Source organism: Salmo salar, chromosome ssa17 (genome assembly GCF_905237065.1).
Source record: "Salmo salar chromosome ssa17, Ssal_v3.1, whole genome shotgun sequence".
NCBI classification, from domain to species: domain Eukaryota; kingdom Metazoa; phylum Chordata; class Actinopteri; order Salmoniformes; family Salmonidae; genus Salmo; species Salmo salar.
This window is the reverse complement of record NC_059458.1, coordinates 75,123,083-75,150,514: the sequence shown is the minus strand read 5'-3', so window position 1 is coordinate 75,150,514 and position 27,432 is coordinate 75,123,083. Positions and strand designations below refer to the sequence as shown.

The window sequence follows — 27,432 nt, the reverse complement described above, 5'->3', positions numbered from 1 at the left end:
CTCTAAAGTAGAGCATCATGTTAGAGGGCTGAACAGAGGAACGTCTCTCTAAAGTAGAGCATCATGTTAGAGGGCTGAACAGAGGAACATCTCTCTAAAGTAGATCATCATGTTAGAGGGCTGAACAGAGGAACGTCTCTCTAAAGTAGAGCATCATGTTAGAGGGCTGAACAGAGGAACGTCTCTCTAAAGTAGAGCATCATGTTAGAGGGCTGAACAGAGGAACGTCTCTAAAGTAGAGCATCATGTTAGAGGGCTGAACAGAGGAACATCTCTCTAAAGTAGAGCATCATGTTAGAGGGATGAACAGAGGAACATCTCTAAAGTAGAGCATCATGTTAGAAGGCTGAACAGAGGAACATCTCTAAAGTAGAGCATCATGTTAGAGGGCTGAACAGAGGAACGTCTCTCTAAAGTAGAGCATCATGTTAGAGGGATGAACAGAGGAACGTCTCTCTAAAGTAGAGCATCATGTTAGAGGGCTGAACAGAGGAATGTCTCTAAAGTAGAGCATCATGTTAGATGGCTGAACAGAGGAACGTCTCTGAAGTAGAGCATCATGTTAGAGGGCTGAACAGAGGAACATCTCTCTAAAGTAGAGCATCATGTTAGAGGGATGAACAGAGGAACGTCTCTCTAAAGTAGAGCATCATGTTAGAGGGCTGAACAGAGGAACGTCTCTCTAAAGTAGAGCATCATGTTAGAGGGCTGAACAGAGGAACGTCTCTCTAAAGTAGAGCATCATGTTAGAGGGCTGAACAGAGGAACGTCTCTCTAAAGTAGAGCATCATGTTAGAGGGCTGAACAGAGGAACGTCTCTAAAGTAGAGCATCATGTTAGAGGGCTGAACAGAGGAACATCTCTCTAAAGTAGAGCATCATGTTAGAGGGATGAACAGAGGAACGTCTCTCTAAAGTAGAGCATCATGTTAGAGGGCTGAACAGAGGAACATCTCTCTAAAGTAGAGCATCCTGTTAGAGGGCTGAACAGAGGAACGTCTCTCTAAAGTAGAGCATCATGTTAGAGGGATGAACAGAGGAACGTCTCTAAAGTAGAGCATCATGTTAGAGGGCTGAACAGAGGAATGTCTCTAAAGTAGAGCATCATGTTAGAGGGCTGAACAGAGGAACGTCTCTGAAGTAGAGCATCATGTTAGAGGGCTGAACAGAGGAACATCTCTCTAAAGTAGAGCATCATGTTAGAGGGATGAACAGAGGAACGTCTCTCTAAAGTAGAGCATCATGTTAGAGGGCTGAACAGAGGAACGTCTCTCTAAAGTAGAGCATCATGTTAGAGGGCTGAACAGAGGAACGTCTCTCTAAAGTAGAGCATCATGTTAGAGGGCTGAACAGAGGAACATCTCTAAAGTAGAGCATCATGTTAGAGGGCTGAACAGAGGAACGTCTCTCTAAAGTAGAGCATCATGTTAGAGGGCTGAACAGAGGAACGTCTCTCTAAAGTAGAGCATCATGTTAGAGGGCTGAACAGAGGAACGTCTCTAAAGTAGAGCATCATGTTAGAGGGCTGAACAGAGGAATGTCTCTAAAGTAGAGCATCATGTTAGAGGGCTGAACAGAGGAACGTCTCTCTAAAGTAGAGCATCATGTTAGAGGGCTGAACAGAGGAACGTCTCTCTCTAAAGTAGAGCATCATGTTAGAGGGCTGAACAGAGGAACGTCTCTCTAAAGTAGAGCATCATGTTAGAGGGCTGAACAGAGGAACGTCTCTCTAAAGTAGAGCATCATGTTAGAGGGCTGAACAGAGGAACGTCTCTCTAAAGTAGAGCATCATGTTAGAGGGCTGAACAGAGGAACGTCTCTCTAAAGTAGAGCATCATGTTAGAGGGCTGAACAGAGGAACGTCTCTCTAAAGTAGAGCATCATGTTAGAGGGCTGAACAGAGGAACATCTCTCTAAAGTAGAGCATCATGTTAGAGGGCTGAACAGAGGAACGTCTCTCTCTAAAGTAGAGCATCATGTTAGAGGGCTGAACAGAGGAACGTCTCTCTAAAGTAGAGCATCATGTTAGAGGGCTGAACAGAGGAATGTCTCTAAAGTAGAGCATCATGTTAGAGGGCTGAACAGAGGAACGTCTCTCTAAAGTAGAGCATCATGTTAGAGGGATGAACAGAGGAACGTCTCTCTAAAGTAGAGCATCATGTTAGAGGGCTGAACAGAGGAACGTCTCTAAAGTAGAGCATCATGTTAGAGGGCTGAACAGAGGAACGTCTCTCTAAAGTAGAGCATCATGTTAGAGGGCTGAACAGAGGAACTTCTCTCTAAAGTAGAGCATCATGTTAGAGGGCTGAACAGAGGAACGTCTCTCTAAAGTAGAGCATCATGTTAGAGGGCTGAACAGAGGAACGTCTCTCTAAAGTAGAGCATCATGTTAGAGGGCTGAACAGAGGAACGTCTCTCTAAAGTAGAGCATCATGTTAGAGGGATGAACAGAGGAACGTCTCTCTCTAAAGTAGAGCATCATGTTAGAGGGCTGAACAGAGGAACGTCTCTCTAAAGTAGAGCATCATGTTAGAGGGCTGAACAGAGGAACGTCTCTAAAGTAGAGCATCATGTTAGAGGGCTGAACAGAGGAACGTCTCTCTAAAGTAGAGCATCATGTTAGAGGGCTGAACAGAGGAACGTCTCTCTAAAGTAGAGCATCATGTTAGAGGGCTGAACAGAGGAACGTCTCTAAAGTAGAGCATCATGTTAGAGGGCTGAACAGAGGAACGTCTCTCTAAAGTAGAGCATCATGTTAGAGGGCTGAACAGAGGAACGTCTCTCTAAAGTAGAGCATCATGTTAGAGGGCTGAACAGAGGAACGTCTCTCTAAAGTAGAGCATCATGTTAGAGGGCTGAACAGAGGAACATCTCTCTAAAGTAGAGCATCATGTTAGAGGGCTGAACAGAGGAACGTCTCTCTAAAGTAGAGCATCATGTTAGAGGGCTGAACAGAGGAACATCTCTAAAGTAGAGCATCATGTTAGAGGGCTGAACAGAGGAACGTCTCTCTAAAGTAGAGCATCATGTTAGAGGGCTGAACAGAGGAACGTCTCTCTCTAAAGTAGAGCATCATGTTAGAGGGCTGAACAGAGGAACGTCTCTCTAAAGTAGAGCATCATGTTAGAGGGCTGAACAGAGGAACGTCTCTCTAAAGTAGAGCATCATGTTAGAGGGCTGAACAGAGGAACGTCTCTCTAAAGTAGAGCATCATGTTAGAGGGCTGAACAGAGGAACGTCTCTCTAAAGTAGAGCATCATGTTAGAGGGCTGAACAGAGGAACGTCTCTAAAGTAGAGCATCATGTTAGAGGGATGAACAGAGGAACATCTCTCTAAAGTAGAGCATCATGTTAGAGGGCTGAACAGAGGAACATCTCTCTAAAGTAGAGCATCATGTTAGAGGGCTGAACAGAGGAACGTCTCTCTAAAGTAGAGCATCATGTTAGAGGGATGAACAGAGGAACATCTCTCTAAAGTAGAGCATCATGTTAGAGGGATGAACAGAGGAACATCTCTCTAAAGTAGAGCATCATGTTAGAGGGCTGAACAGAGGAACTTTTCTCTAAAGTAGAGCATCATGTTAGAGGGCTGAACAGAGGAACATCTCTCTAAAGTAGAGCATCCTGTTAGAGGGCTGAACAGAGGAACGTCTCTCTAAAGTAGAGCATCATGTTAGAGGGCTGAACAGAGGAATGTCTCTAAAGTAGAGCATCATGTTAGAGGGCTGAACAGAGGAACGTCTCTAAAGTAGAGCATCATGTTAGAGGGATGAACAGAGGAACGTCTCTAAAGTAGAGCATCATGTTAGAGGGCTGAACAGAGGAACATCTCTCTAAAGTAGAGCATCATGTTAGAGGGCTGAACAGAGGAACGTCTCTCTAAAGTAGAGCATCATGTTAGAGGGCTGAACAGAGGAACGTCTCTCTAAAGTAGAGCATCATGTTAGAGGGCTGAACAGAGGAATGTCTCTAAAGTAGAGCATCATGTTAGAGGGCTGAACAGAGGAACGTCTCTCTAAAGTAGAGCATCATGTTAGAGGGCTGAACAGAGGAACGTCTCTAAAGTAGAGCATCATGTTAGAGGGCTGAACAGAGGAACATCTCTAAAGTAGAGCATCATGTTAGAGGGATGAACAGAGGAACTTCTCTAAAGTAGAGCATCATGTTAGAGGGCTGAACAGAGGAACGTCTCTCTAAAGTAGAGCATCATGTTAGAGGGCTGAACAGAGGAACATCTCTCTAAAGTAGATCATCATGTTAGAGGGCTGAACAGAGGAACGTCTCTCTAAAGTAGAGCATCATGTTAGAGGGCTGAACAGAGGAACGTCTCTCTAAAGTAGAGCATCATGTTAGAGGGCTGAACAGAGGAACGTCTCTAAAGTAGAGCATCATGTTAGAGGGCTGAACAGAGGAACATCTCTCTAAAGTAGAGCATCATGTTAGAGGGATGAACAGAGGAACTTCTCTAAAGTAGAGCATCATGTTAGAGGGCTGAACAGAGGAACGTCTCTCTAAAGTAGAGCATCATGTTAGAGGGCTGAACAGAGGAACATCTCTCTAAAGTAGATCATCATGTTAGAGGGCTGAACAGAGGAACGTCTCTCTAAAGTAGAGCATCATGTTAGAGGGCTGAACAGAGGAACGTCTCTCTAAAGTAGAGCATCATGTTAGAGGGCTGAACAGAGGAACGTCTCTAAAGTAGAGCATCATGTTAGAGGGCTGAACAGAGGAACATCTCTCTAAAGTAGAGCATCATGTTAGAGGGATGAACAGAGGAACATCTCTAAAGTAGAGCATCATGTTAGAAGGCTGAACAGAGGAACATCTCTAAAGTAGAGCATCATGTTAGAGGGCTGAACAGAGGAACGTCTCTCTAAAGTAGAGCATCATGTTAGAGGGATGAACAGAGGAACGTCTCTCTAAAGTAGAGCATCATGTTAGAGGGCTGAACAGAGGAATGTCTCTAAAGTAGAGCATCATGTTAGAGGGCTGAACAGAGGAACGTCTCTGAAGTAGAGCATCATGTTAGAGGGCTGAACAGAGGAACATCTCTCTAAAGTAGAGCATCATGTTAGAGGGATGAACAGAGGAACGTCTCTCTAAAGTAGAGCATCATGTTAGAGGGCTGAACAGAGGAACGTCTCTCTAAAGTAGAGCATCATGTTAGAGGGCTGAACAGAGGAACGTCTCTCTAAAGTAGAGCATCATGTTAGAGGGCTGAACAGAGGAACATCTCTAAAGTAGAGCATCATGTTAGAGGGCTGAACAGAGGAACGTCTCTCTAAAGTAGAGCATCATGTTAGAGGGCTGAACAGAGGAACGTCTCTCTAAAGTAGAGCATCATGTTAGAGGGCTGAACAGAGGAACGTCTCTAAAGTAGAGCATCATGTTAGAGGGCTGAACAGAGGAATGTCTCTAAAGTAGAGCATCATGTTAGAGGGCTGAACAGAGGAACGTCTCTCTAAAGTAGAGCATCATGTTAGAGGGCTGAACAGAGGAACGTCTCTCTCTAAAGTAGAGCATCATGTTAGAGGGCTGAACAGAGGAACGTCTCTCTAAAGTAGAGCATCATGTTAGAGGGCTGAACAGAGGAACGTCTCTCTAAAGTAGAGCATCATGTTAGAGGGCTAAACAGAGGAACGTCTCTCTAAAGTAGAGCATCATGTTAGAGGGCTGAACAGAGGAACGTCTCTCTAAAGTAGAGCATCATGTTAGAGGGCTGAACAGAGGAACGTCTCTCTAAAGTAGAGCATCATGTTAGAGGGCTGAACAGAGGAACGTCTCTCTAAAGTAGAGCATCATGTTAGAGGGCTGAACAGAGGAACGTCTCTCTCTAAAGTAGAGCATCATGTTAGAGGGCTGAACAGAGGAACGTCTCTCTAAAGTAGAGCATCATGTTAAAGGGCTGAACAGAGGAATGTCTCTAAAGTAGAGCATCATGTTAGAGGGCTGAACAGAGGAACGTCTCTCTAAAGTAGAGCATCATGTTAGAGGGATGAACAGAGGAACGTCTCTCTAAAGTAGAGCATCATGTTAGAGGGCTGAACAGAGGAACGTCTCTAAAGTAGAGCATCATGTTAGAGGGCTGAACAGAGGAACGTCTCTCTAAAGTAGAGCATCATGTTAGAGGGCTGAACAGAGGAACGTCTCTCTAAAGTAGAGCATCATGTTAGAGGGCTGAACAGAGGAACGTCTCTCTAAAGTAGAGCATCATGTTAGAGGGCTGAACAGAGGAACGTCTCTCTAAAGTAGAGCATCATGTTAGAGGGCTGAACAGAGGAACATCTCTAAAGTAGAGCATCATGTTAGAGGGCTGAACAGAGGAACGTCTCTCTAAAGTAGAGCATCATGTTAGAGGGCTGAACAGAGGAACGTCTCTCTAAAGTAGAGCATCATGTTAGAGGGCTGAACAGAGGAACGTCTCTAAAGTAGAGCATCATGTTAGAGGGCTGAACAGAGGAATGTCTCTAAAGTAGAGCATCATGTTAGAGGGCTGAACAGAGGAACGTCTCTCTAAAGTAGAGCATCATGTTAGAGGGCTGAACAGAGGAACGTCTCTCTCTAAAGTAGAGCATCATGTTAGAGGGCTGAACAGAGGAACGTCTCTCTAAAGTAGAGCATCATGTTAGAGGGCTGAACAGAGGAACGTCTCTCTAAAGTAGAGCATCATGTTAGAGGGCTGAACAGAGGAACGTCTCTCTAAAGTAGAGCATCATGTTAGAGGGCTGAACAGAGGAACGTCTCTCTAAAGTAGAGCATCATGTTAGAGGGCTGAACAGAGGAACGTCTCTCTAAAGTAGAGCATCATGTTAGAGGGCTGAACAGAGGAACGTCTCTCTAAAGTAGAGCATCATGTTAGAGGGCTGAACAGAGGAACGTCTCTCTCTAAAGTAGAGCATCATGTTAGAGGGCTGAACAGAGGAACGTCTCTCTAAAGTAGAGCATCATGTTAGAGGGCTGAACAGAGGAATGTCTCTAAAGTAGAGCATCATGTTAGAGGGCTGAACAGAGGAACGTCTCTCTAAAGTAGAGCATCATGTTAGAGGGCTGAACAGAGGAACGTCTCTAAAGTAGAGCATCATGTTAGAGGGCTGAACAGAGGAACGTCTCTCTAAAGTAGAGCATCATGTTAGAGGGCTGAACAGAGGAACGTCTCTCTAAAGTAGAGCATCATGTTAGAGGGCTGAACAGAGGAATGTCTCTAAAGTAGAGCATCATGTTAGAGGGCTGAACAGAGGAACGTCTCTCTCTAAAGTAGAGCATCATGTTAGAGGGATGAACAGAGGAACGTCTCTCTAAAGTAGAGCATCGTGCACAGTGCCCGTGTCAGAGGGCTGAACAGAGAGTTTAGGCTGAAGTACTGCAGGCGTGCATTTCTGAGTGACATGGAAAATTCCTCACTCATCTCACACTCTCTCACTCTCTGTCCTTCTGTGTGTGACCGGGTCTGGGTAGTGACGGGGTCTGGGTAGTGACGGGGTCTGGGTAGTGACGGGGTCTGGGTAGTGACGGGGTCTGGGTAGTGACGGGGTCTGGGTAGTGTCAGGTCTTACTTTTTACCATCCCCTACATCTGCTCTAACCTACTATCAGTGTGTGTGTGTGTGTGTGTGTGTGTGTGACTGTCTATCAGGTCCCCTATTTTGAGGTCTACTTCATGTCGTCCAACGAGCTGCTCCAGAATACGTCAGTGCTGGCTGTTCTGCTGTTCCTGGCCCTGGTGCTACAGCGAACCTTCCTACAGGCCTCCTACTATGTCACCATAGAGACCGGCATCAACCTCCGTGGAGCCCTGCTGGTGACTGACTGGAGGATTCTGGGATTTGTAGGATACTGCGTTACCGATTCTCCATCCTTTACCCAAAGTGTTCACTTGTTCAGTCTCTGTCATAGATTTAAAAGCATTAGATTGGTGTAGTCATTGGCTGACGGGAGTTTCCGCCATTGTTCAATTCATGACGGGGAGTGGGGAGGTACAAAAATAAAGTGGAGAATTGGGACAGCCGTAAACAGTAACAGAAGTGGAGAATCTGGACAGCCATAGACGGTCACAGAGGTGGAGAATCGGGACAGCCGTAGACAGTCACAGAGGTGGAGAATCAGGACAGCCGTAGACGGTCACAGAGGTGGAGAATCGGGACAGCCGTAGACAGTCACAGAGGTGGAGAATCGGGACAGCCGTAGACAGTCACAGAGGTGGAGAATCGGGACAGCCGTAGACAGTCACAGAGGTGGAGAATCGGGACAGCCGTAGACAGTCACAGAGGTAGAGAATCGGGACAGCCGTAGACAGTCACAGAGGTGGAGAATCAGGACAGCCGTAGACAGTCACAGAAGTGAATGTACTGTATCTAGTAGGTTGCTAATGTCCTCTGTCCTGTCCGTTTCCTAGGCGATGATCTACAACAAGATCCTTCGTCTATCCACCTCTAACATGTCCATGGGAGAAATGACCCTGGGCCAGATCAACAACCTGGTTGCCATAGAAACCAACCAGCTCATGTGGTTCCTCTTCCTGTGTCCCAACCTCTGGGCCATGCCAGTGCAGGTGGGTTTTGACTAGATAGAATTCAGCTTATGTCGAAATTGTCAACAGTGTGTGCAACTGGTTAACTGAAGTCAGATGCAGGAGAGCAGAGATGAGTGAACAGGCACACTTTATTTGGCAGAAGGAAAACAGTTGGACGCAACTGCGTAACGACACTCCCGCCAAAGGCAAAAGCGAATAGCGCACTCGTCACACAAATAATGTACAGCATACAATACCACAGGTTCCAAACAAGACCCGGCGAAAAACCAGCATAAAGCGCCACACATGACACGTAACGAACAATTACACACACAGACATGGGGGGAACAGAGGAAAATATACACCTAGAGTGATGAGGGGATGTGAAACAGGTGTGCGGAAAAACAAGACAAAACAAATGGAAAATGAAAGGTGGAGCGGCGATGGCTAGAAGACCGGTGACGTCGACCGCCGAGCGCCGCCCGAACAAGGAGAGGAGCCGACTTCGGCGGGAGTCGTGACAGAAATGTACTTTTCGTAGCAGGTTAGGAGAATTTACGCAGTAGGTTAGAATAATTAACGTATCAGGTTAGGAGAATTAGGTTAAGGTTAGGAAAAGGGTTAGGGTTAGCTAAAATGCAACATCATCAAAAAACTAAATCTTAATCTAAAGAAATAAGCTAAGACCTCTACAAGCCAATTGTAGACCTCCACAAGTCTGGTTCATCCTTGGGAGCAATTTCCAAACGCCTGAAGATACCACGTTCATCTGTACAAACAATATTACGCAAGTATAAACACCATGGGACCACGCAGCCTCTACAGATGAACGTACTTTGGTGTGAAAAGTGCAAATCAATCCAGAACAACAGCAAAGGACCTTGTGAAGATGCTGGAGGAAACAGATACAAAAGTATCTATATCCACAGTAAAACGAGTCCTATATCGACATAACCTGAAAGGCCACTCAGCAAGGAAGAAGCCACTGCTCCAAAACTGCCATAAAAAAGCCAGACTACGGTTTGCAACTGCACATGGGGACAAAAATAGTACTTTTTGGAGAAATGTCCTCTGGTCTGATGAAACAAAAATAGAACTGTTTGGCCATAATGACCATCGTTATGTTTGGAGGAAAAAGGGGGAGGTTTGCAAGCCGAAGAACACCATCCCAACCGTGAAGCACGGGGGTGGCAGCATCATGTTGTGGGGGTGCTTCGCTGCAGGACGGACTGGTCCACTTCACAAATTAAAATGAAGTGGTGATCCTAACTGACCTAAAACAGGGAATTTTTACAAGGATTAAATGTCAGGAATTTTGAAAAACTGAGTTTAAATGTATTTGGCTAAGGTGTATGTAAACTTCCGACTTCAACTGTAAGTGCAGGTGGGGCCATGCTGTTAAGATACAATCTAGCTGGACATAGCCTCTATGTATGATCCGGCCAACAACCTGATCTTAAATTGGACGCCAAAGCATGATTTTGTTCCAGAATATGGGTTAACAAGTATGTATTTTTTAAGCCATTATCTGCCAGTACCAATATGACCGTAATATTGTGCATCAATAATATATCCCTAATATATCACTAATATATCACTAATACATCCCTAATATAGCCCTAATATATCCCTAATATATCCCTAATAACTCCCTAATATCCCCAATAACTCCCTAATAACTCCCTAATAACCCCCTAATATCGCACTTATACCTCCCAAATATATCCCTAATATATCCCTCATAAGTCCCTAATATATCCCTAATAACTCCCTAATATCCCCAATAACTCCCTAATAACTCCCTACTATCGCCCTCATACCTCCCTAATATATCCCTAACATATCCCTAATATATCCCTCCCTAATATATCCCTAATATATCCCTAATATATCCCTCATAACTCCCTAATATATCCCTAATATCGCCCTCATAACTCTCTAATAACTCCCTAATAACTCCCTAATATATCCCTAATAACTCCCCAATATCTCACTAATATATCTCTAATATATCCCTAATGTATCCCTCATAACTCCCCAATAACTCCCTAATAACTCCCTAATGTATCACTAATATATCCTTAATAACTCCCCAATAACTCCCTCATATCTTTGTGTTGTGTTCCTGCTCAGATTGTGATGGGCGTGATCCTGCTGTACTACCTGCTGGGAACCAGTGCTCTGATTGGAGCTTCAGTCATCGTGCTGCTGGCTCCAGTCCAATACCTGATCGCTACCAAGCTGGCTGACACCCAGAAGAGCACCCTGGTGAGTCACCCTCTGTTCACGTTGAGCCACTCAGGTTGAACACTGCCTGCACCAATCCCTTAGATCGTAGTTTCACTGTCACTTTAGATATGAACCTGCAAGCTTTACCATGAATAAATAGCCTACATTTGAGTGATTTCAGTTATTTTCTGTATATGTATATGATAAGGAAACAATAGCCTTTAAAAACAGTTGAAATGAGAAAATATTCATATTATTTTGTAGTTTAAATCTTCACTAAGGAATCACCCTCTTCTGACAGGACCAGTCTACGGAGCGTCTGAAGAAGACCACAGAGATTCTGAAGGGGATCAAGCTGCTGAAGCTGTACGCCTGGGAGAACATCTTCTGTGACAGTGTAGAAGATACCAGGGGCAAGGAGCTCACCAGCCTCCGCACCTTCGCCCTCTACACTTCCATGTCTAGTGAGACACACACACACCTTCGCCCTCTACACCTCCATGTCTAGTGAGACACACACACACCTTCGCCCTCTACACCTCCATGTCTAGTGAGACACACACACACCTTCGCCCTCTACACCTCCATGTCTAGTGAGACACACACACCTTCGCCCTCTATACCTCCATGTCTAGTGAGACACACACACCTTCGCCCTCTACACCTCCATGTCTAGTGAGACACACACACCTTCGCCCTCTATACCTCCATGTCTAGTGAGACACACACACACCTTCGCCCTCTACACCTCCATGTCTAGTGAGACACACACACCTTCGCCCTCTATACCTCCATGTCTAGTGAGACACACACACACCTTCGCCCTCTACACCTCCATGTCTAGTGAGACACACACACCTTGGCCCTCTACACCTCCATGTCTAGTGAGACACACACACCTTGGCCCTCTACACCTCCATGTCTAGTGAGACACACACACCATCAACCTCTACACCTCCATGTCTAGTGAGACACACACACCTTCGCCCTCTACACCTCCATGTCTAGTGAGACACACACACCTTCGCCCTCTACACCTCCATGTCTAGTGAGACACACACACCTTCGCCCTCTACACCTCCATGTCTAGTGAGACACACGCACACCTTCGCCCTCTACACCTCCATGTCTAGTGAGACACACACACCTTGGCCCTCTACACCTCCATGTCTAGTGAGACACACACACACACCTTGGCCCTCTACACCTCCATGTCTAGTGAGACACACACACACCTTCGCCCTCTACACCTCCATGTCTAGTGAGACACACACACACCTTGGCCCTCTACACCTCCATGTCTAGTGAGACACACACACCTTGGCCCTCTACACCTCCATGTCTAGTGAGACACACACACACACCTTCGCCCTCTAGACCTCCATGTGTAGTGAGACACACACACACCTTCGCCCTCTACACCTCCATGTCTAGTGAGACACACACACCTTCGCCCTCTACACCTCCATGTCTAGTGAGACACACACACCTTGGCCCTCTACACCTCCATGTCTAGTGAGACACACACACCTTGGCCCTCTACACCTCCATGTCTAGTGAGACACACACACCTTCGCCCTCTACACCTCCATGTCTAGTGAGACACACACACACCTTCGCCCTCTACACCTCCATGTCTAGTGAGACACACACACCTTGGCCCTCTACACCTCCATGTCTAGTGAGACACACACACCTTCGCCCTCTACACCTCCATGTCTAGTGAGACACACACACCTTGGCCCTCTACACCTCCATGTCTAGTGACACACACACACCTTCGCCCTCTACACCTCCATGTCTAGTGAGACACACACACCTTGGCCCTCTACACCTCCATGTCTAGTGAGACACACACACCTTCGCCCTCTACACCTCCATGTCTAGTGAGACACACGCACACCTTGGCCCTCTACACCTCCAATAAGAAACACACCCCTCATCTGTTACTTTATAATAGATATCACATCCTTTCTTTTGAGCTGTGAAATCCCCTTAATTTTGTCCAGTAAGACACTCACACAGCTTATATTCTGTCCTCATTTATATTTGGGGCTGAGTTTGACTTAAGTGCTTTGAAGTTTGAAAATGTCTTCTCTCTAAATGCTCTCTGTTGTTACAAAATATGACCTCTTTTTCTCCCCAGTTTTTATGAATGCTGCTATCCCCATCGCTGCTGTGCTTGTGGTGAGAGTTCTCATCATTCCTGGATCCTGCAGGCCATTTTTAGGCCAATTGTAGCAAATTTTTTGCCAGCTCTGAAATCTGGTAACAATACCAAACTGAGTAACTATGTGTCCCTTTGTGTCTATATCAGACGTTTGTCAGCCACGCCCTGATCAACAAGTCCAAACCCAGCTCCTCGGAGGCCTTCGCTGCTCTGGCCCTCTTCCACATCCTGGTTACCCCACTGTTCCTGCTCTCCACCGTGGTCCGCTTCGCAGTCAAGGCCATGGTCAGGTGAGAGGCCTACTGAGGACGTTCAGGGATACTGAATACTGGATAGCTACCAGCTAGACAATCTGCTGGGATCTTATTTATCATAGAAGGGTTATTTATGTGTGTGTGTGTGTGTGTGTGTGTGTGTGTGTGTGTGTGTGTGTGTGTGTGTGTGTGTGTGTGTGTGTGTGTGTGTGTCCTATCATGTCCTATCCACAGCGTCCAGAAGCTGGGTGAGTTCCTGCAGAGCGATGAGATTGGCGATGACAGCTGGAGGAACGGAGACATGTCTGTGTCCCTAGAGGCCTGTAAGAAACACCCTGGGGCGGTGAGTACACACACACACACACACACACACACACACCACCACTATTACCAAACACTGCCCCAATACAGGCCTGAGTCGTGTTTAGTAGGGCACACTGAAGCAAAATGGAAACTAAATGGTGTGTTTCGAGGTAGTCTCTTAGCGTTTCAGTCTGTTTATTCACTTTGGTCCCTAATGAACATGACCCAATGACTTATCTGTCCCTCTGCCAGAGCAGCTAATGCTAGCCATTCAGCCAGCACAGCACAGAGCCTAATCCAGGAGCTATTCATTTACACCCAGCATGGAATACAACTACTACTGTGTTACTACAGTGTTTAGACAGCTCCCAACACGGCTAATGGACTCATCAGGATGATATGATGGTTATGATGGTTTTCATCTGACCAAGTTTCAGATCCAACATGTGTTTCTAACTTCAAGCTTTTGGTGGAACTGCAGAGAAAGTGTCTGCTTGGCCAGAGCAGATCTGGTCTCTGTAAAAGGAGTAACTGTAACTACACACCGTGTCAGTCTAGCAGCAGTGTTTCATGGGGAATCTCTCCCAGGAGTCGTTAAGTAGCTGGTTGCTGCTAGTCTCCTCATGTCTTCAGCTGTTCTCTGGACTTTGACAGGTTTATTTCTGTGTTGGACTCCTCAGAAGGAGTGGAGAGAGACAGAGACCAAGTGGTGGAGGGTTTTGTGTGAGATGGAGGAGCCATTTGTTTAGGGCTGAAGGAGGGATGGAGGGAGGGAGGGATGGACGAAGGGATGGAGGGAGGGATGTCTTGGGGACGAGGAGTAGGGGATAAGAAGCTCCCTCTGGAGACAGTCTCAGTCAGGGTCTGAGAGGGGGTCCTCCCTGGAGGTTACAGCGGATGAGGGTTTATCACTGAATGCAATCCCTCTTTCTCTTTTTCTCACCCTCCCTTCATCTCCCTCTCCCCATTTCTGTCTTTCATTCAATCCCTCCCCCTCCCTCCCTCCCTCCCTCCCTCCCTCCCTCCCTCCCTCCCTCCCTCCCTCCCTCCCTCCCTCCCTCCCTCCCTCCCTCCCCTCTCTCTCCCCTCTCTCCCTCACTCACTCCCTCCCTTCCTCTCCCCTCCCCTCTCCCTCCCTCCCTCCCTCCCTCCCTCCCTCCCTCCCTCCCTCCCTCCCTCCCTCCCTCCCTCCCTCCCTCCCTCCCTCTCTCTCTCGCCCTCCCTCTCCCCTCTCCCCTCCCTCCCAATCTCCCCTTTCATACTTCTCTCTCTCCAGACCAAGGCTATAAACAGGAAGCAGCCCCTGCTCTACCAGATGGACAGCTATGAGCAGCCAGCACGCAGACCACTGCGACCCAACGAGACTGAGGACGTGGCTGTCAAGGTCAGGGGTCAAAGTTCAACACCTCAACAAGCTCATTGGCCCTTCTTCTCAGGACCTGTGACACACACAGCACCGCACACACTCGCTGACTGCATGCACGGACACAGGAACAGACACGTAGTCTATCAACTCACAGACAAGCTGTAGCTCACGTACATGTGCAGCCACGTGCACGCACGTAGACACATACACACGCAGAGGCTTCTGAGCTAGAGTCTGACAGTTGTCATCAAACCTTTAAACTGGCCTTTTTGTCACATCCACCCAGGTCATTCACTCTAGGAACACGTGACACCACAGATCTTACCACTGTCTATCTCTCACAGCAGATGTTTCATCTCTTGGCCTGTCCATTGTGTGAAACACACCCTGAGGAGAAGTCAACATTTACCGACAGTTTAAACTCTCAGGACCCACATCATGAGTCAGAGGCAGGGGATTCTCATGAGAACGGAGAACCCTGTGCCCTGTGTCATTAACTGACATGTTCTCAGCCCCTGTTCTGGTCTCTTTGGGGTCCACATCCTGTTGCTATCCCTGTGGACCCACAGCATTATTGTAGGCAGTCTGTTAATGAGCTTGGGGGCAGCAGGAGGGTCCGAGGGTCGAATGAATGGGCTGCTGCTGTGTGTGAACCAGACAAATCTTCTTTCTCTGTTTCCTCTCTCATCTCACCCGCTTTATCTCTGCCTCTCTCTACCTTCCTCTCTGTTTCCAATCACCTCTTCTCTCTTCCTCTCTGTTTCCCATCACCCCTTCTCTCTGCCTCTCTCTACCTTCCTCTCTGTTTCCCATCACCCCTTCTCTCTGCCTCTCTCTACCTTCCTCTCTGTTTCCAATCACCTCTTCTCTCTTCCTCTCTGTTTCCCATCACCCCTTCTCTCTGCCTCTCTCTACCTTCCTCTCTGTTTCCCATCACCCCTTCTCTCTTCCTCTCTGTTTCCCATCACCCCTTCTCTCTGCCTCTCTCTACCTTCCTCTCTGTTTCCCATCACCCCTTCTCTCTGCCTCTCTCTACATTCCTCTCTGTTTCCCATCACCCCTTCTCTCTGCCTCTCTCTACCTTCCTCTCTGTCTCCCATCACCCCTTCTCTCTCCCTCTTTATTCCTCCCTCTCGCTTCTCTTCCATCTTATCCCCCCATCTCTGCCTCCCAGCTCACCCCTATCTTCCTCCACTCCCCCTCTACCTCTCTCTACCCCTATCCCTGCCTCCCTTTCAAGACTCCCCATCCCCTCTGGTCCCCACCCCCGTAACAGCTGCTCTGTCTATTTACAAACTTAATTTACCAAGTCTCTTTTCTCAGCGGTAATAAGACGTCTGTCTTTCATTTTTAACTTGTATTTATTAGTTCTGTGTCACTGAATCTCAGATCTTGTGTGGTTTTGCTGTAGGGGATGGAAGGGGGGGGGATTACTGGCTATAATAAACAGTAGAATCGGACAAGACATAAAACACAACATAACTATGTAAACATGCTATTATATTTGCCTTAAAGATCTAAATGGTTCATTATTTCTATGTACACATACATATCTAAACCACCAGCTGGAGACCATAACATGTCCATGTCTAATGCTTTTCTGTCAGCCTGCTAATCCCACTGTTTCCTGTTCAGGTGAACAGTGGATTCTTCACATGGGGAAGCAACTTGTCAACGTTGTCCGACATCAACATCTGCATTCCAACAGGTAACCCGATCCTGCTGGGAACACTATGGCAACACCAGGCTGCGTCCTGTTTAGGAGGTTGTTGACAGTCAGTGTAGAATATCTAACACCAGCTGTGTGTGCGTTTGTGCGTGTGTGTGTGACAGTGTAGTATATCTTTCTGCTATGACCTCATGGCCAGTGGCCCGTCAGATATGACAGCTAGTCTGCTAAGACAAACAGGATAGGCTGGTCCTGGTAGACCACTATTTGCTGCAGCTGAGGGAGTAGAAGCGTTATGTAGGATATGTGGAACAGAGGAGGCTGGTGGGGGGAGCTATAGGAGGACAGGGACATTGTATTGGCTGGAATGTAATAAATGGAACAGTATCAAGCACGTCAAACATATGGAAACCACATGATTGACTCCATTCCATTGATTCCATTCTATCCATTATAATGAGCTCATCCTCCTATAACTCCTCCCACCAGCCTCCACTGATGTGGAAACGTGACTGCTCTAAATTGAGTGTGTAAAGATATCCCAATATCCTATCCTACGTTTAAGCTTTACCCAGGGCTGTAACAGACATTATCAATGTCAGATTGACATAGAACAATCTGTTGTCTCTAATGCTTTATATAGTGTCTTCTTACCTTTATATAGTGTCTTCTTACCTTTTATATAGTGTCTTCTTACCTTTATATAGTGTCTTCTTACCTTTATATAGTGTCTTCTTACCTTTATATAGTGTCTTCTTACCTTTATATAGTGTCTTCTTACCTTTTATATAGTGTCTTCTTACCTTTATATAGTGTCTTCTTACCTTTATATAGTGTCTTCTTACCTTTATATAGTGTCTTCTTACCTTTATATAGTGTCTTCTTATCCTGTGTCTGATCTCCAGGTCAGCTGACCATGATCGTTGGCCAGGTGGGTTGTGGGAAGTCGTCCCTGTTGCTGGCCATGCTGGGAGAGATGCAGACCCTCAGTGGAAAGGTCTACTGGAGCAAGTGAGTGGTACCAACCAGCATAAGCTACATGTTAGAAGGTCTATAATAGGGTGTAAATCTCTGGGGTCCTCATCTTTATTAGGTACTGAACATGCTGAGGTCCACTCAAATACCAAGATGGACAAACATTTCATTTCCTCTTTATCCATCTCAGTCTCGTTTTGGGATAGTTGTGTCTTTCTGGAGTTGACTAGCTGTCAGACTCGTCCATTAAGTCCATTTGAAATGGGTGTTTCACTGTGCTTCTCCACCAATGCTAATCAAAGCCTTCATCTGTGGAATAAGAAGCCATTCCACCCTCCATCTTGTTGGTCCTGTATATTGTCCTTCCTGTGTCCTGGTTGTGTCTGTGTCTGTCTCTGTGGCTGTGGTTGTTATGGAAGGAGAGCTGGCTGCTCCTCTGTCTCTCTGTACATCGCTCACTGTCTGCTTGCTGGTGTCAGCTTTGCCTGAACTTTGACTGTCTAACATCATCTATCTATCTACTTATCTCTATAACACAACCTCACAGTCACCATCACTTTTAAAACTGGACTTTTCCATTTTCAACTCTCTGTCTTCACATATCTCTGTTATTCATATTTTTACAACAAAACAGAAAATCTATGTCCATCTCCTAGGGCCAAATCTTAATTTGAGATCTGCACTCATATTAATGTACGCTAATGTCAAATTAAGATTGGGTCGTCTGTGATGTTGTGGAGATGGATCTCTGATTAGCATTCATAGCATTAGCATTTAGATTGAAACCTGAGCAGAAGAACAGACACATGCTAATTGCTAACGAACTGGGCGTTGCAGTATTTTCTTGCCAACAACATATTGGCTGGGAGTTAGCCTGATTACTTGTCCAGGAAGTGTTCAATTGTATAATTGAATTAGATTTGATTGGGTTAAGTCTTTGTTTGGGTTATTGAATGAATAATACACTTCTGACTGGAAGGTTTTCATTTTGAGCTAGATGATGAATGAAAACAGTGGTATTAGTTTGTAGGTTTAGTAACTGTTGATTTCATTGTTCTCCATTAAGTCGCAGCCTGTTAATAAGCTGTAATATACCCTATCAATCTATTAAACACTTCTCTCCCTTCATACACTGCTATGAAACATGGTCCATATAGTTCTTTAAAGTTCTCTATGATACTGATGGTGTACCACAGTTACCATTAGAACCACTATGTCTCCTCAGTCTGTTTAGAACCATAACAGCTCTTCTTCACAGTAATCCAAAAATGAAATTGACCTGCCAAATAAAGTCCACTCTTATGTGAGCGAACGAAGGTGCCAGTCAGTACCATAGCAGAACAGGTAGTCATCACGGGCCGTAGACACTAACCTCAGCCTTGTCTGTGTTCTGTCTTCTTCTGTCGTGGTTGTTTTCTATCTAAATCAGACTGCCTGTGAGTGAGATGCTGCACGAGGCCAACAGGTATTTTCTCCCCCTGGGGTTCACTCTTCCCATCTCACCCCTGTACACTACATTCTACATTTACAAGTCATTTGGCTATTAGTTGACTTGTTGAATCATTTAGGCGGGCTAGATTTGAATAAACACCAAATATGTGAAAGGACTAGTGGCCCCAAGGACTGGGTTGAGAATGGTTGATTTAGCAGACGCTGTTATCCCCACTGAATCCCACCCACGCTCATGTAGACCTACATCATTCTAGGAGAAGCCATAACACTATTAGAGCAGACAGTGCCCTGGACCTGAGACAATGACAGTATCATGACAGTATCATGACAGTATCATGACAGTATCATGACAGTATGCCTGCACTGTTGAAGGAGGTCATTCTGTAGATAACGCTGGATTAAATTGACTCTTGGCTCTCTGTCAAAATGTCTTCGCCCCGATACACAGTTTTAGGGCTGCCCTACAAAGCAGGGCTTTACTGTAAGGACACTTCTGCTAGGTTTACATTTGAACACACATATGCAACTCTGTACACACACACACACACACACACACACGTGCGCGGTTCAGCTCTTCATGTGTAAAGGAAGGTGAAGTCGAGGTGGTTGTGTCTATCTGGCTGTACGGACTCTAACACATTGAACGTGACTTGCAGTTGTTTTGAGACGGACGGGTCTTTTGAAGAAACCAGGAGGTACCCCTTTTTAAACTTCCTCTGAAGGGACCCTGCCGTCACCCCCTTCCTCCCTTCCCCTGCCATCATTCCCTATATCCCTCCCTCAATCCCTCCCTTCCCCTGCCATCATTCCCTATATCCCTCCCTCAATCCCTCCCTTCCCCTGCCATCATTCCCTATATCCCTCCCTCAATCCCTCCCTTCCCCTGCCATCATTCCCTATATCCCTCCCTCAATCCCTCCCTTCCCCTGCCATCATTCCCTATATCCCTCCCTCAATCCCTCCCTTCCCCTGCCATCATTCCCTATATCCCTCCCTCAATCCCTCCCTTCCCCTGCCATCATTCCCTATATCCCTCCCTCAAGCCCTCCCTTCCCCTGCCATCATTCCCTATATCCCTCCCTCAAGCCCTCCCTTCCCCTGCCATCATTCCCTATATCCCTCCCTCAATCCCTCCATTCCCCTGTCATCATTTCCTATATCCCTCCCTCAATCCCTCCATTCCCCTGCCATCATTCCCTATATCCCTCCCTCAAGCCCTCCATTCCCCTGCCATCATTCCCTATATCCCTCCCTCAAGCCCTCCCTTCCCCTGCCATCATTCCCTATATCCCTCCCTCAATCCCTCCATTCCCCTGCCATCATTCCCTATATCCCTCCCTCAATCCCTCCCTTCCCCTGCCATCATTCCCTATATCCCTCCCTCAAGCCCTCCATTCCCCTGCCATCATTCCCTATATCCCTCCCTCAAGCCCTCCATTCCCCTGTCATCATTCCCTATATCCCTCCCTCAAGCCCTCCATTCCTTAGTCATGGTGATCATTGAGTTGTTACTAGCTGGTCGTGGAGTGAGTCGTGGAGTGAGTCGTGGAGTGTTTGTGTGCTTCCATGCTGGGAGTCTGGGTCTGAAGTAACTGACTGAAAAGGCAGTTATAGGGATAGAGATATATTTTGACACTGTGGATTCGCCTCCACAGTATGTTTTCAACAGGAGACAATAGGAATACTGTACACAAAGAGACCAACATCCTGGTCAGTGTGCATGACCCATAGCTAACGTCTTCATTCTCTCTTTCTCTTATATCGTGCAATTACTCAGCCATTAATAACCAGCTAAGGCTAACATATGGAGGTGGGAACACTGGTACACAATGGTACACAAAGCACTGTGCCTTCAGACACATAATGCTCTTATCCTCAAGCATATCCTTTGGGTCTTTGGGTAGTTCTGCTGCACATCCAACAAGATCAACAAACTGGACTCCCAGCACATTGTTGTTATTTTGGTTCAACTCTTCCAGCTCATCATTAACCTGTGTTAGAAACCTAAACCCACTTCCCCCACTCACCGCTTGATGTGCCTCAGTGTTGACGTCCCAAAGATTACCCGCTCCCCTACCTCCATGTTTGTAGTTTGAGCTCTCTCTCTTCTGCCTCCATTTCCCATAATGCCTCAGTAAGAACAGGTACTCTGTGGGCTACGCTACCCAGAAGTCTTGGCTGCTGAATGCCACCGTGGAGGATAACATCACGTTTGGCAGTCCCTTCAACAAACAGAGGTAAAACACCACTCTCTACTCTAACCTACTCTACTTTATTCTACCCTACTCTACTTTACTCTACTCTACTTTACTCTACTCTCCTTTTACTTTACTCTACTCTAGCCTACTCTACTTAACCCTTCTTTAACCTACTCTACTCTACCCTACTCTACCCTACTCTACTCTACTCTACTCTACTTTACTCCACCCTACTCTACTCTACTCTACTCTACCCTACTTAACCCTACTTTAACCTACTCTACTCTACCCTACCCTACTCTACCCTACTCTACACTACACTACACTACTCTACTCTACTCTACTTAACTCTACTTTAACCTACTCTACTCTACTCTACTTAACTCTACTTTAACCTACTCTACTCTACCCTACTCTACCCTACTCTACTCTACTCTACTTAACTCTACTTTAACCTACTCTACTCTACTCTACCCTACCCTACTCTACTCTACTCTACCGTACTCTACTCTACCCCACCCTACTCTACACTACTCTACTCTACTCTACTTTACTCTACTCTACTTAACTCTACTTTAACCTACTCTACCCTACCCTACTCTACCCTACACTACACTACACTACACTACTCTACTCTACTCTACTCTACTCTACTCTACTCTACTTACCTCTACTTAACTCTACTTTAACCTACTCTACTCTACCCTACCCTACTCTACACTACACTACACAACTCTACTCTACTCTACTCTACTTAACTCTACTTTAACCTACTCTACTCTACTCTACCCTACCCTACTCTACTCTACCCTACCCTACTCTACTCTACACTACTCTACTCTACTCTACCTTACCCTACTCCACTCCACCCTACTTAACTCTACTTTAACCTACTCTACCCTACTCTAACCTACACTAACCTACTCTACTGTACTCTACTCTACTTTACTCTTACCCTACTCTACTTTACTCTACTCTACCCTACTCTACTGTACTCTACTCTACTTTACTCTTACCCTACTCTACTTTACTCTACTCTACTCTACCCTACTCTACTCTACCATACCCTACCCTACTCCACTCAACCCTACTTAACCCTACTTTAACCTACTCCACCCTACTCTACTGTACTGTACGCTACTCTACTGTTCTCTACTCGAACCTACTCTACTATACTCTATTCTACTCTACCCTACTCTACCCTACTCTACTCTACCCTACTCTACTCTACCCTACTCTAACCTACTCTACTCTACCCTACTCTACTCTACTCTACTCTACTCTACTCTACTCTAACCTACTCTACTCTACTCTACTCTACCCTACTCTAACCTACTCTACTCTACTCTACTCTTCCTTACTGTATTCTCTACTGCTCCTCAACACCATTCATCAATGTAATTAAGACTAGATCAATGTTTGTGTTTGGTTAATTCACTTGGTCATGCATCAGCTGAGATGTACTTTTAATGACACTAATTAGATGGTCCATCAGATTGCTATCACTCTTGATGCTTCTTGAGGCTGATGCTGGCTTATATCTCTTCTCTAATGAGGACTGTTTGGCTGTGCTGTTGAATCCCTTAGTATCCAAGGCAGCCATGTTTCTAACTGTGTCTTGATAGAGGGTGTTGTCTGTCTGTCAGTCTGATGCCCTGCTGTGTGTCTCAGATACAAGACTGTGATTGATGCCTGCTCCCTGCAGCCTGATGTAGACCTCCTGCCCTTCGGAGACCAGACGGAGATCGGAGAGAGGGTACTGAAACACTGGCTAAATTATTACGTTATTATAATCACCTCATTATTACTGTGGTTTTTTATCACTGTCTATTCTTATCTTTTTGGGCACAAGCCCCATCTCTTACCTCAGACACATTAACATATTTTACCAAGAACTAGCAGTGAATAGTGATTTGTGTCAGATTCCTTGTGTACCTGGCTACTCTTCTTAACGGTGTGTTTTTCTCCCAGGGGATCAACCTGAGTGGAGGCCAGAGACAGAGGATATGTGTGGCTCGGGCTCTCTACCAGAACACCAACATAGTCTTCCTGGTGAGTCAATGAATGATAAAGTGCTTTATCTATTGACTTCAATAGAAGATCAATTTCCTATTGAGTTCACTGGAAGAGGCTAGAAGCTCTCCCTCAAAGATGCCTTCTCAGAATAGTCAGACAGAGCCAGGGTTCTCTTTGTGTTCTAGGGTGTTCTCTAGGTGTTCTAGGGTGTTCTCTAGGTGTTCTAGGGTGTTCTCTAGGTGTTCTAGGGTGTTATCTATGTGTTCTAGGGTGTTCTCTAGGTGATCTAGGGTGTTCTCTAGGTGTTCTAGGGTGTTCTAGAGTGTTCTCTAGGTGTTCTAGGGTGTTCGCTCTGTGTTCTAGACTGTTATCTAGGTGTTCTAGGGTATTCTCTAGGTGTTCTAGGGTGTTCTCTAGGTGTTCTAGGGTGTTCTAGAGTGTTCTCTAGGTGTTCTAGGGTGTTCGCTCTGTGTTCTAGACTGTGTTATCTAGGTGATCTAGGGTGTTCTCTAGGTATTCCACAGTGTTTTCTGTGTTCTATGGTGTTCTCTGGGTTTTTTAGGGTGTTTTCTCTAGGTGTTTTAGGGTGTTCTCTAGGTATTCTAGGGTGTTCTAGGGTGTTCTCTAGGTGTTATAGGGTGTTCTCTAGGTGTTCTAGGGTGTTCTCTAGGTATTCTAGGGTGTTCTAGGGTGTTCTCTAGGTGTTATAGGGTGTTCTCTAGGTGTTCTAGGGTGTTCTCTATGTGTTCTAGGGTATTCTCTAGGTGTTCTAGGGTGTTCTCTATGTGTTCTAGGGTGTTCTCTATGTGTTTTAGGGTATACTCTAGATGTTCTAGGGTGTTCTCTAGGTGTTCTAGGATGTTCTCTATGTGTTTTAGGGTGTTCTCTAGGTGTTCTAGGGTGTTCTCTTGGTGTTTTAGGGTGTTCTCTATGTGTTCTAGGGTGTTCTCTAGGTGTTCTAGGGTGTTCTCTAGGTGTTCTAGGGTGTTCTCTATGTGTTTAGGGTGTTCTCTAGGTGTTCTAGGGTGTTCTCTATGTGTTCTAGGGTGTTCTCTAGGTGTTCTAGGGTGTTCTCTTGGTGTTCTAGGGTGTTCTCTAGGTGTTCTAGGGTGTTCTCTAGGTGTTCTAGGGTGTTCTCTTGGTGTTCTAGGCTGTTCTCTAGGTGTTCTAGGGTGTTCTCTTGGTGTTCTAGGGTGTTCTCTAGGTGTTCCAGGGAGAGCCAATTAGAGCCAAAGACAGGGACACCATTTTCTATTCCCTAAACAGTACACTGCTTTTGGGACAGTGTGTGCATAAGGATTGAACTATATCAGGAATAGGGTGTGATTTCAGAGGCAGCCAGGGAGATCCAGGGAGGGCCAGCCAGCCTCCCTCTGTATGGGAGCGGGAGGAGCAGCAGGTGGGATGGATCTCTGTCTGCAGGCCTCTCTTGTAACCATACCATACTGCTGACAAGAGTTGTCATGCCGTTTACAGGAATCCCTCTGCTCTGCCATCTGGCCTGGCTAGCCATACACACACACACACACACACACACACACACACACACACACACACACACACACACACACACACACACACACACACACACTTTCCCGTCTCTCGCTGCTACGGACAACTCTATGTCCATCTACATCCCATTTCTTCCTACTCCTGTGTGATGTCATCATGTGTTTGTGTTCCCACATCCTTTCCTGTGGCAGCTGTTAATTAGATGTCGAACCCCGCCCCTGATACAGCATCTCTGTCTGTCATGGGATAGGAACGGGCACGTTTCTCCATACGTAGCTCAGCTCACACTGACAAATGTGCCAAATAAGGAAATACCACTCTAAAGTGCTGTATTAATACACAGTGGGACGGCAGAGTGAACACCCAGCTAGAAGCAACATCTATTAGCTAAGGACGTCTTTATGACGTCTTGCCTCCTAATGAGGTGTCTATCATGCTGTGTCTGATGATCTCAGACCCTCTGCCCTCAGGACTGTTCACGTGTCTCAGTGCTGTACAGTATAAAGACTAGTTCATCCTAGGGTATTGGTGTTTATTCAGGTTCCGGGGTCCTCTGGGAGCTAGGTTTGATTGACTGTATGTTCTGAAGTCATCTGAGACCTGTGAATTAAACGTGCTGTAACTTAATATGAATAAAGGATGATCTGTTAAAAAAACATAATTTAATCCACGTCTTTCACTCCGATACGCTCTGATCTGATTGGATCGTCCATGTTGTCTCTGACCCCTGATCTCTGACCTTTACCCTCAGGATGACCCGTTCTCAGCGCTGGACATCCACCTGAGTGACCACCTGATGCAGGAGGGCATCCTGAAGTTCCTACAGGATGATAAACGCACCGTGGTCCTGGTCACACACAAACTGCAGTACCTCATCCATGCTGACTGGGTGAGCATCTCAACAGTCTTCTGTGGATTCCTCTCTCAATGCACCGGGTCTGTATTCATAAAGCATCTTAGAGTAGGAATGCTGCTGATATAGGATCAGTTTTTCCTTTTAGATCATAATAAAGAGTATTACACGGACGGGGCAGGGGGACCTGATCCTAGATCAGCATTCCTACCCTGAGACGGTTTCTTTATAAGGGTCCTGATTTTACACTGTTCTCTCTGTGTCCCAGATCATAGCCATGAAGGATGGCTCAGTGCTGAGGGAAGGCACACTGAAGGACATTCAGACTCATGATGTAGAGCTGTATGAACACTGGAAGACCCTGATGAACAGACAGGACCAGGAACTAGAGAAGGTCATATTCACTTCTTTCTCTCCTACTGACAGACTGTCTGTAACAGAGGAGGCTGGTGGGTGGAGTTATAGGAGGACGTGTAGGAGCTCATTGTAAAGGCTGGAATGGAATAAATGGAACGGAGCCAACACATGGAAACAACGTGCTTGACCATTCCATTTATTCCAGCCATTACAATGAGCCTGTCCTCCTGTAACTCCTCCCACCAGCCTCCTCTGGTCTGTAATGTGTAGTGTAGCTAATTTACCTGCCAACCAATCAAACAACAGTTGTATCTGTACTGCAGGACACTGAGATTGATAACTGTCAGACTGCTCTGGAGAGGAAGACCCTGAGAAGAGCTTTCTACTCCAGAGAGGCCAAGAACCAGGTCGACGATGACGAAGAAGGTGAAATGCATTGTCAACACTGTCTCTCATGCAAGTTAAGTTCTATTACGACATGTGACAATAATCCCTCATTCTCTCATCCCTGACAGAGGAGGAAGAGGAGGAGGAAGATGACGACAACATGTCGACGACCACCAGTCGGCGCTCTAAGATCCCGTGGAGGGTGTGCTGGCAGTACCTGTCCTCTGGTGGCTTCCTCATGGTCTTCCTCATGGTCTTCTCCAAGCTGCTGAAACACTCCGTCATGGTCGCCATCGACTACTGGCTGGCCGAATGGACTGCTAAAGGCAATGTCCCAGTCAATGGGACTGCTAATGGCAATGTCCTAGTCAATAGGACTGCTTATGGTGATGTCCTAGTCAATAGGACTGCATATGGTGATGTCCTAGTCAATAGGACTGCATATGGCGATGGCCCAGTCAATGGGACTGCTTATGGTTATGCCCCAGACTTTGGAAATGTTACAAGAGACTTTGTAAATGCCTCTGCAGCAGCTGTCTTCTCCAATTGGACAAACTCAGCGGTGAGATATGAACACCTTTCACTACCAGTACTCAGTGTTAGTGGCAGTGAGTAAGGCCTGTTGAAATCCTGTTGTCTGACAGAATGTGTCTTTGTGGTGTATAATGTGGTTACTAGGCTGGTCAGCCTGACTCCTACTATGTGTCTTTGTGGTGTATAATGTGGTTACTAGGCTGGTCAGCCTGACTCCTACTATGTGTCTTTGTGGTGTATAATGTGGTTACTAGGCTGGTCAGCCTGACTCCTACTATGTGTCTTTGTGGTGTATAATGTGGTTACTAGGCTGGTCAGCCTGACTCCTACTATGTGTCTTTGTGGTGTATAATGTGGTTACTAGGCTGGTCTGCCTAACTCCTGCTATGTGTCTTTGTGGTGTATTATGTGGTTACTAGGCTGGTCAGCCTGACTCCTACTATGTGTCTTTGTGGTGTATTATGTGGTTACTAGGCTGGTCTGCCTGACTCCTACTATGTGCCAGTGTTTATCATCCTGTGTGGAGCGGGGATAGCCCTGTGTCTGATCACCTCTCTGACCGTGGAGTTCCTGGGTCTGTCTGCTGCTACCAACCTGCACCACAACCTGCTCAACAAGATCATCCACGCACCCATCAGGTACCCACGACA

General features: G+C 46.2%; 1 protein-coding gene across 9 annotated transcripts in view; it reads left to right on the top strand.

The window, feature by feature from the left end:
• abcc9 (ATP-binding cassette, sub-family C (CFTR/MRP), member 9) overlaps positions 1-27,432 on the top strand; it is a 76,650-nt gene that overhangs the window by 18,816 nt on the left and 30,402 nt on the right. For 7 of the 9 annotated variants that reach the window (XM_045700150.1, XM_045700153.1, XM_045700152.1 and 4 more), the window contains 20 exons: positions 7,632-7,796; positions 8,391-8,546; positions 10,641-10,775; positions 11,038-11,200; positions 12,883-12,923; positions 13,054-13,196; positions 13,395-13,503; positions 14,740-14,847; positions 16,465-16,537; positions 17,404-17,509; positions 18,903-18,938; positions 19,582-19,620; positions 21,061-21,162; positions 22,795-22,879; positions 23,095-23,175; positions 25,403-25,540; positions 25,773-25,898; positions 26,185-26,287; positions 26,377-26,810; positions 27,257-27,420. In XM_045700150.1, coding sequence (XP_045556106.1) covers positions 7,632-7,796; positions 8,391-8,546; positions 10,641-10,775; positions 11,038-11,200; positions 12,883-12,923; positions 13,054-13,196; positions 13,395-13,503; positions 14,740-14,847; positions 16,465-16,537; positions 17,404-17,509; positions 18,903-18,938; positions 19,582-19,620; positions 21,061-21,162; positions 22,795-22,879; positions 23,095-23,175; positions 25,403-25,540; positions 25,773-25,898; positions 26,185-26,287; positions 26,377-26,810; positions 27,257-27,420 — 2,507 coding nt within the window. The remainder of the gene's footprint in view (positions 1-7,631; positions 7,797-8,390; positions 8,547-10,640; positions 10,776-11,037; positions 11,201-12,882; positions 12,924-13,053; positions 13,197-13,394; positions 13,504-14,739; positions 14,848-16,464; positions 16,538-17,403; positions 17,510-18,902; positions 18,939-19,581; positions 19,621-21,060; positions 21,163-22,794; positions 22,880-23,094; positions 23,176-25,402; positions 25,541-25,772; positions 25,899-26,184; positions 26,288-26,376; positions 26,811-27,256; positions 27,421-27,432) is intronic. The other 2 variants (XM_045700155.1, XM_045700156.1) reach the window with 2 other exon arrangements.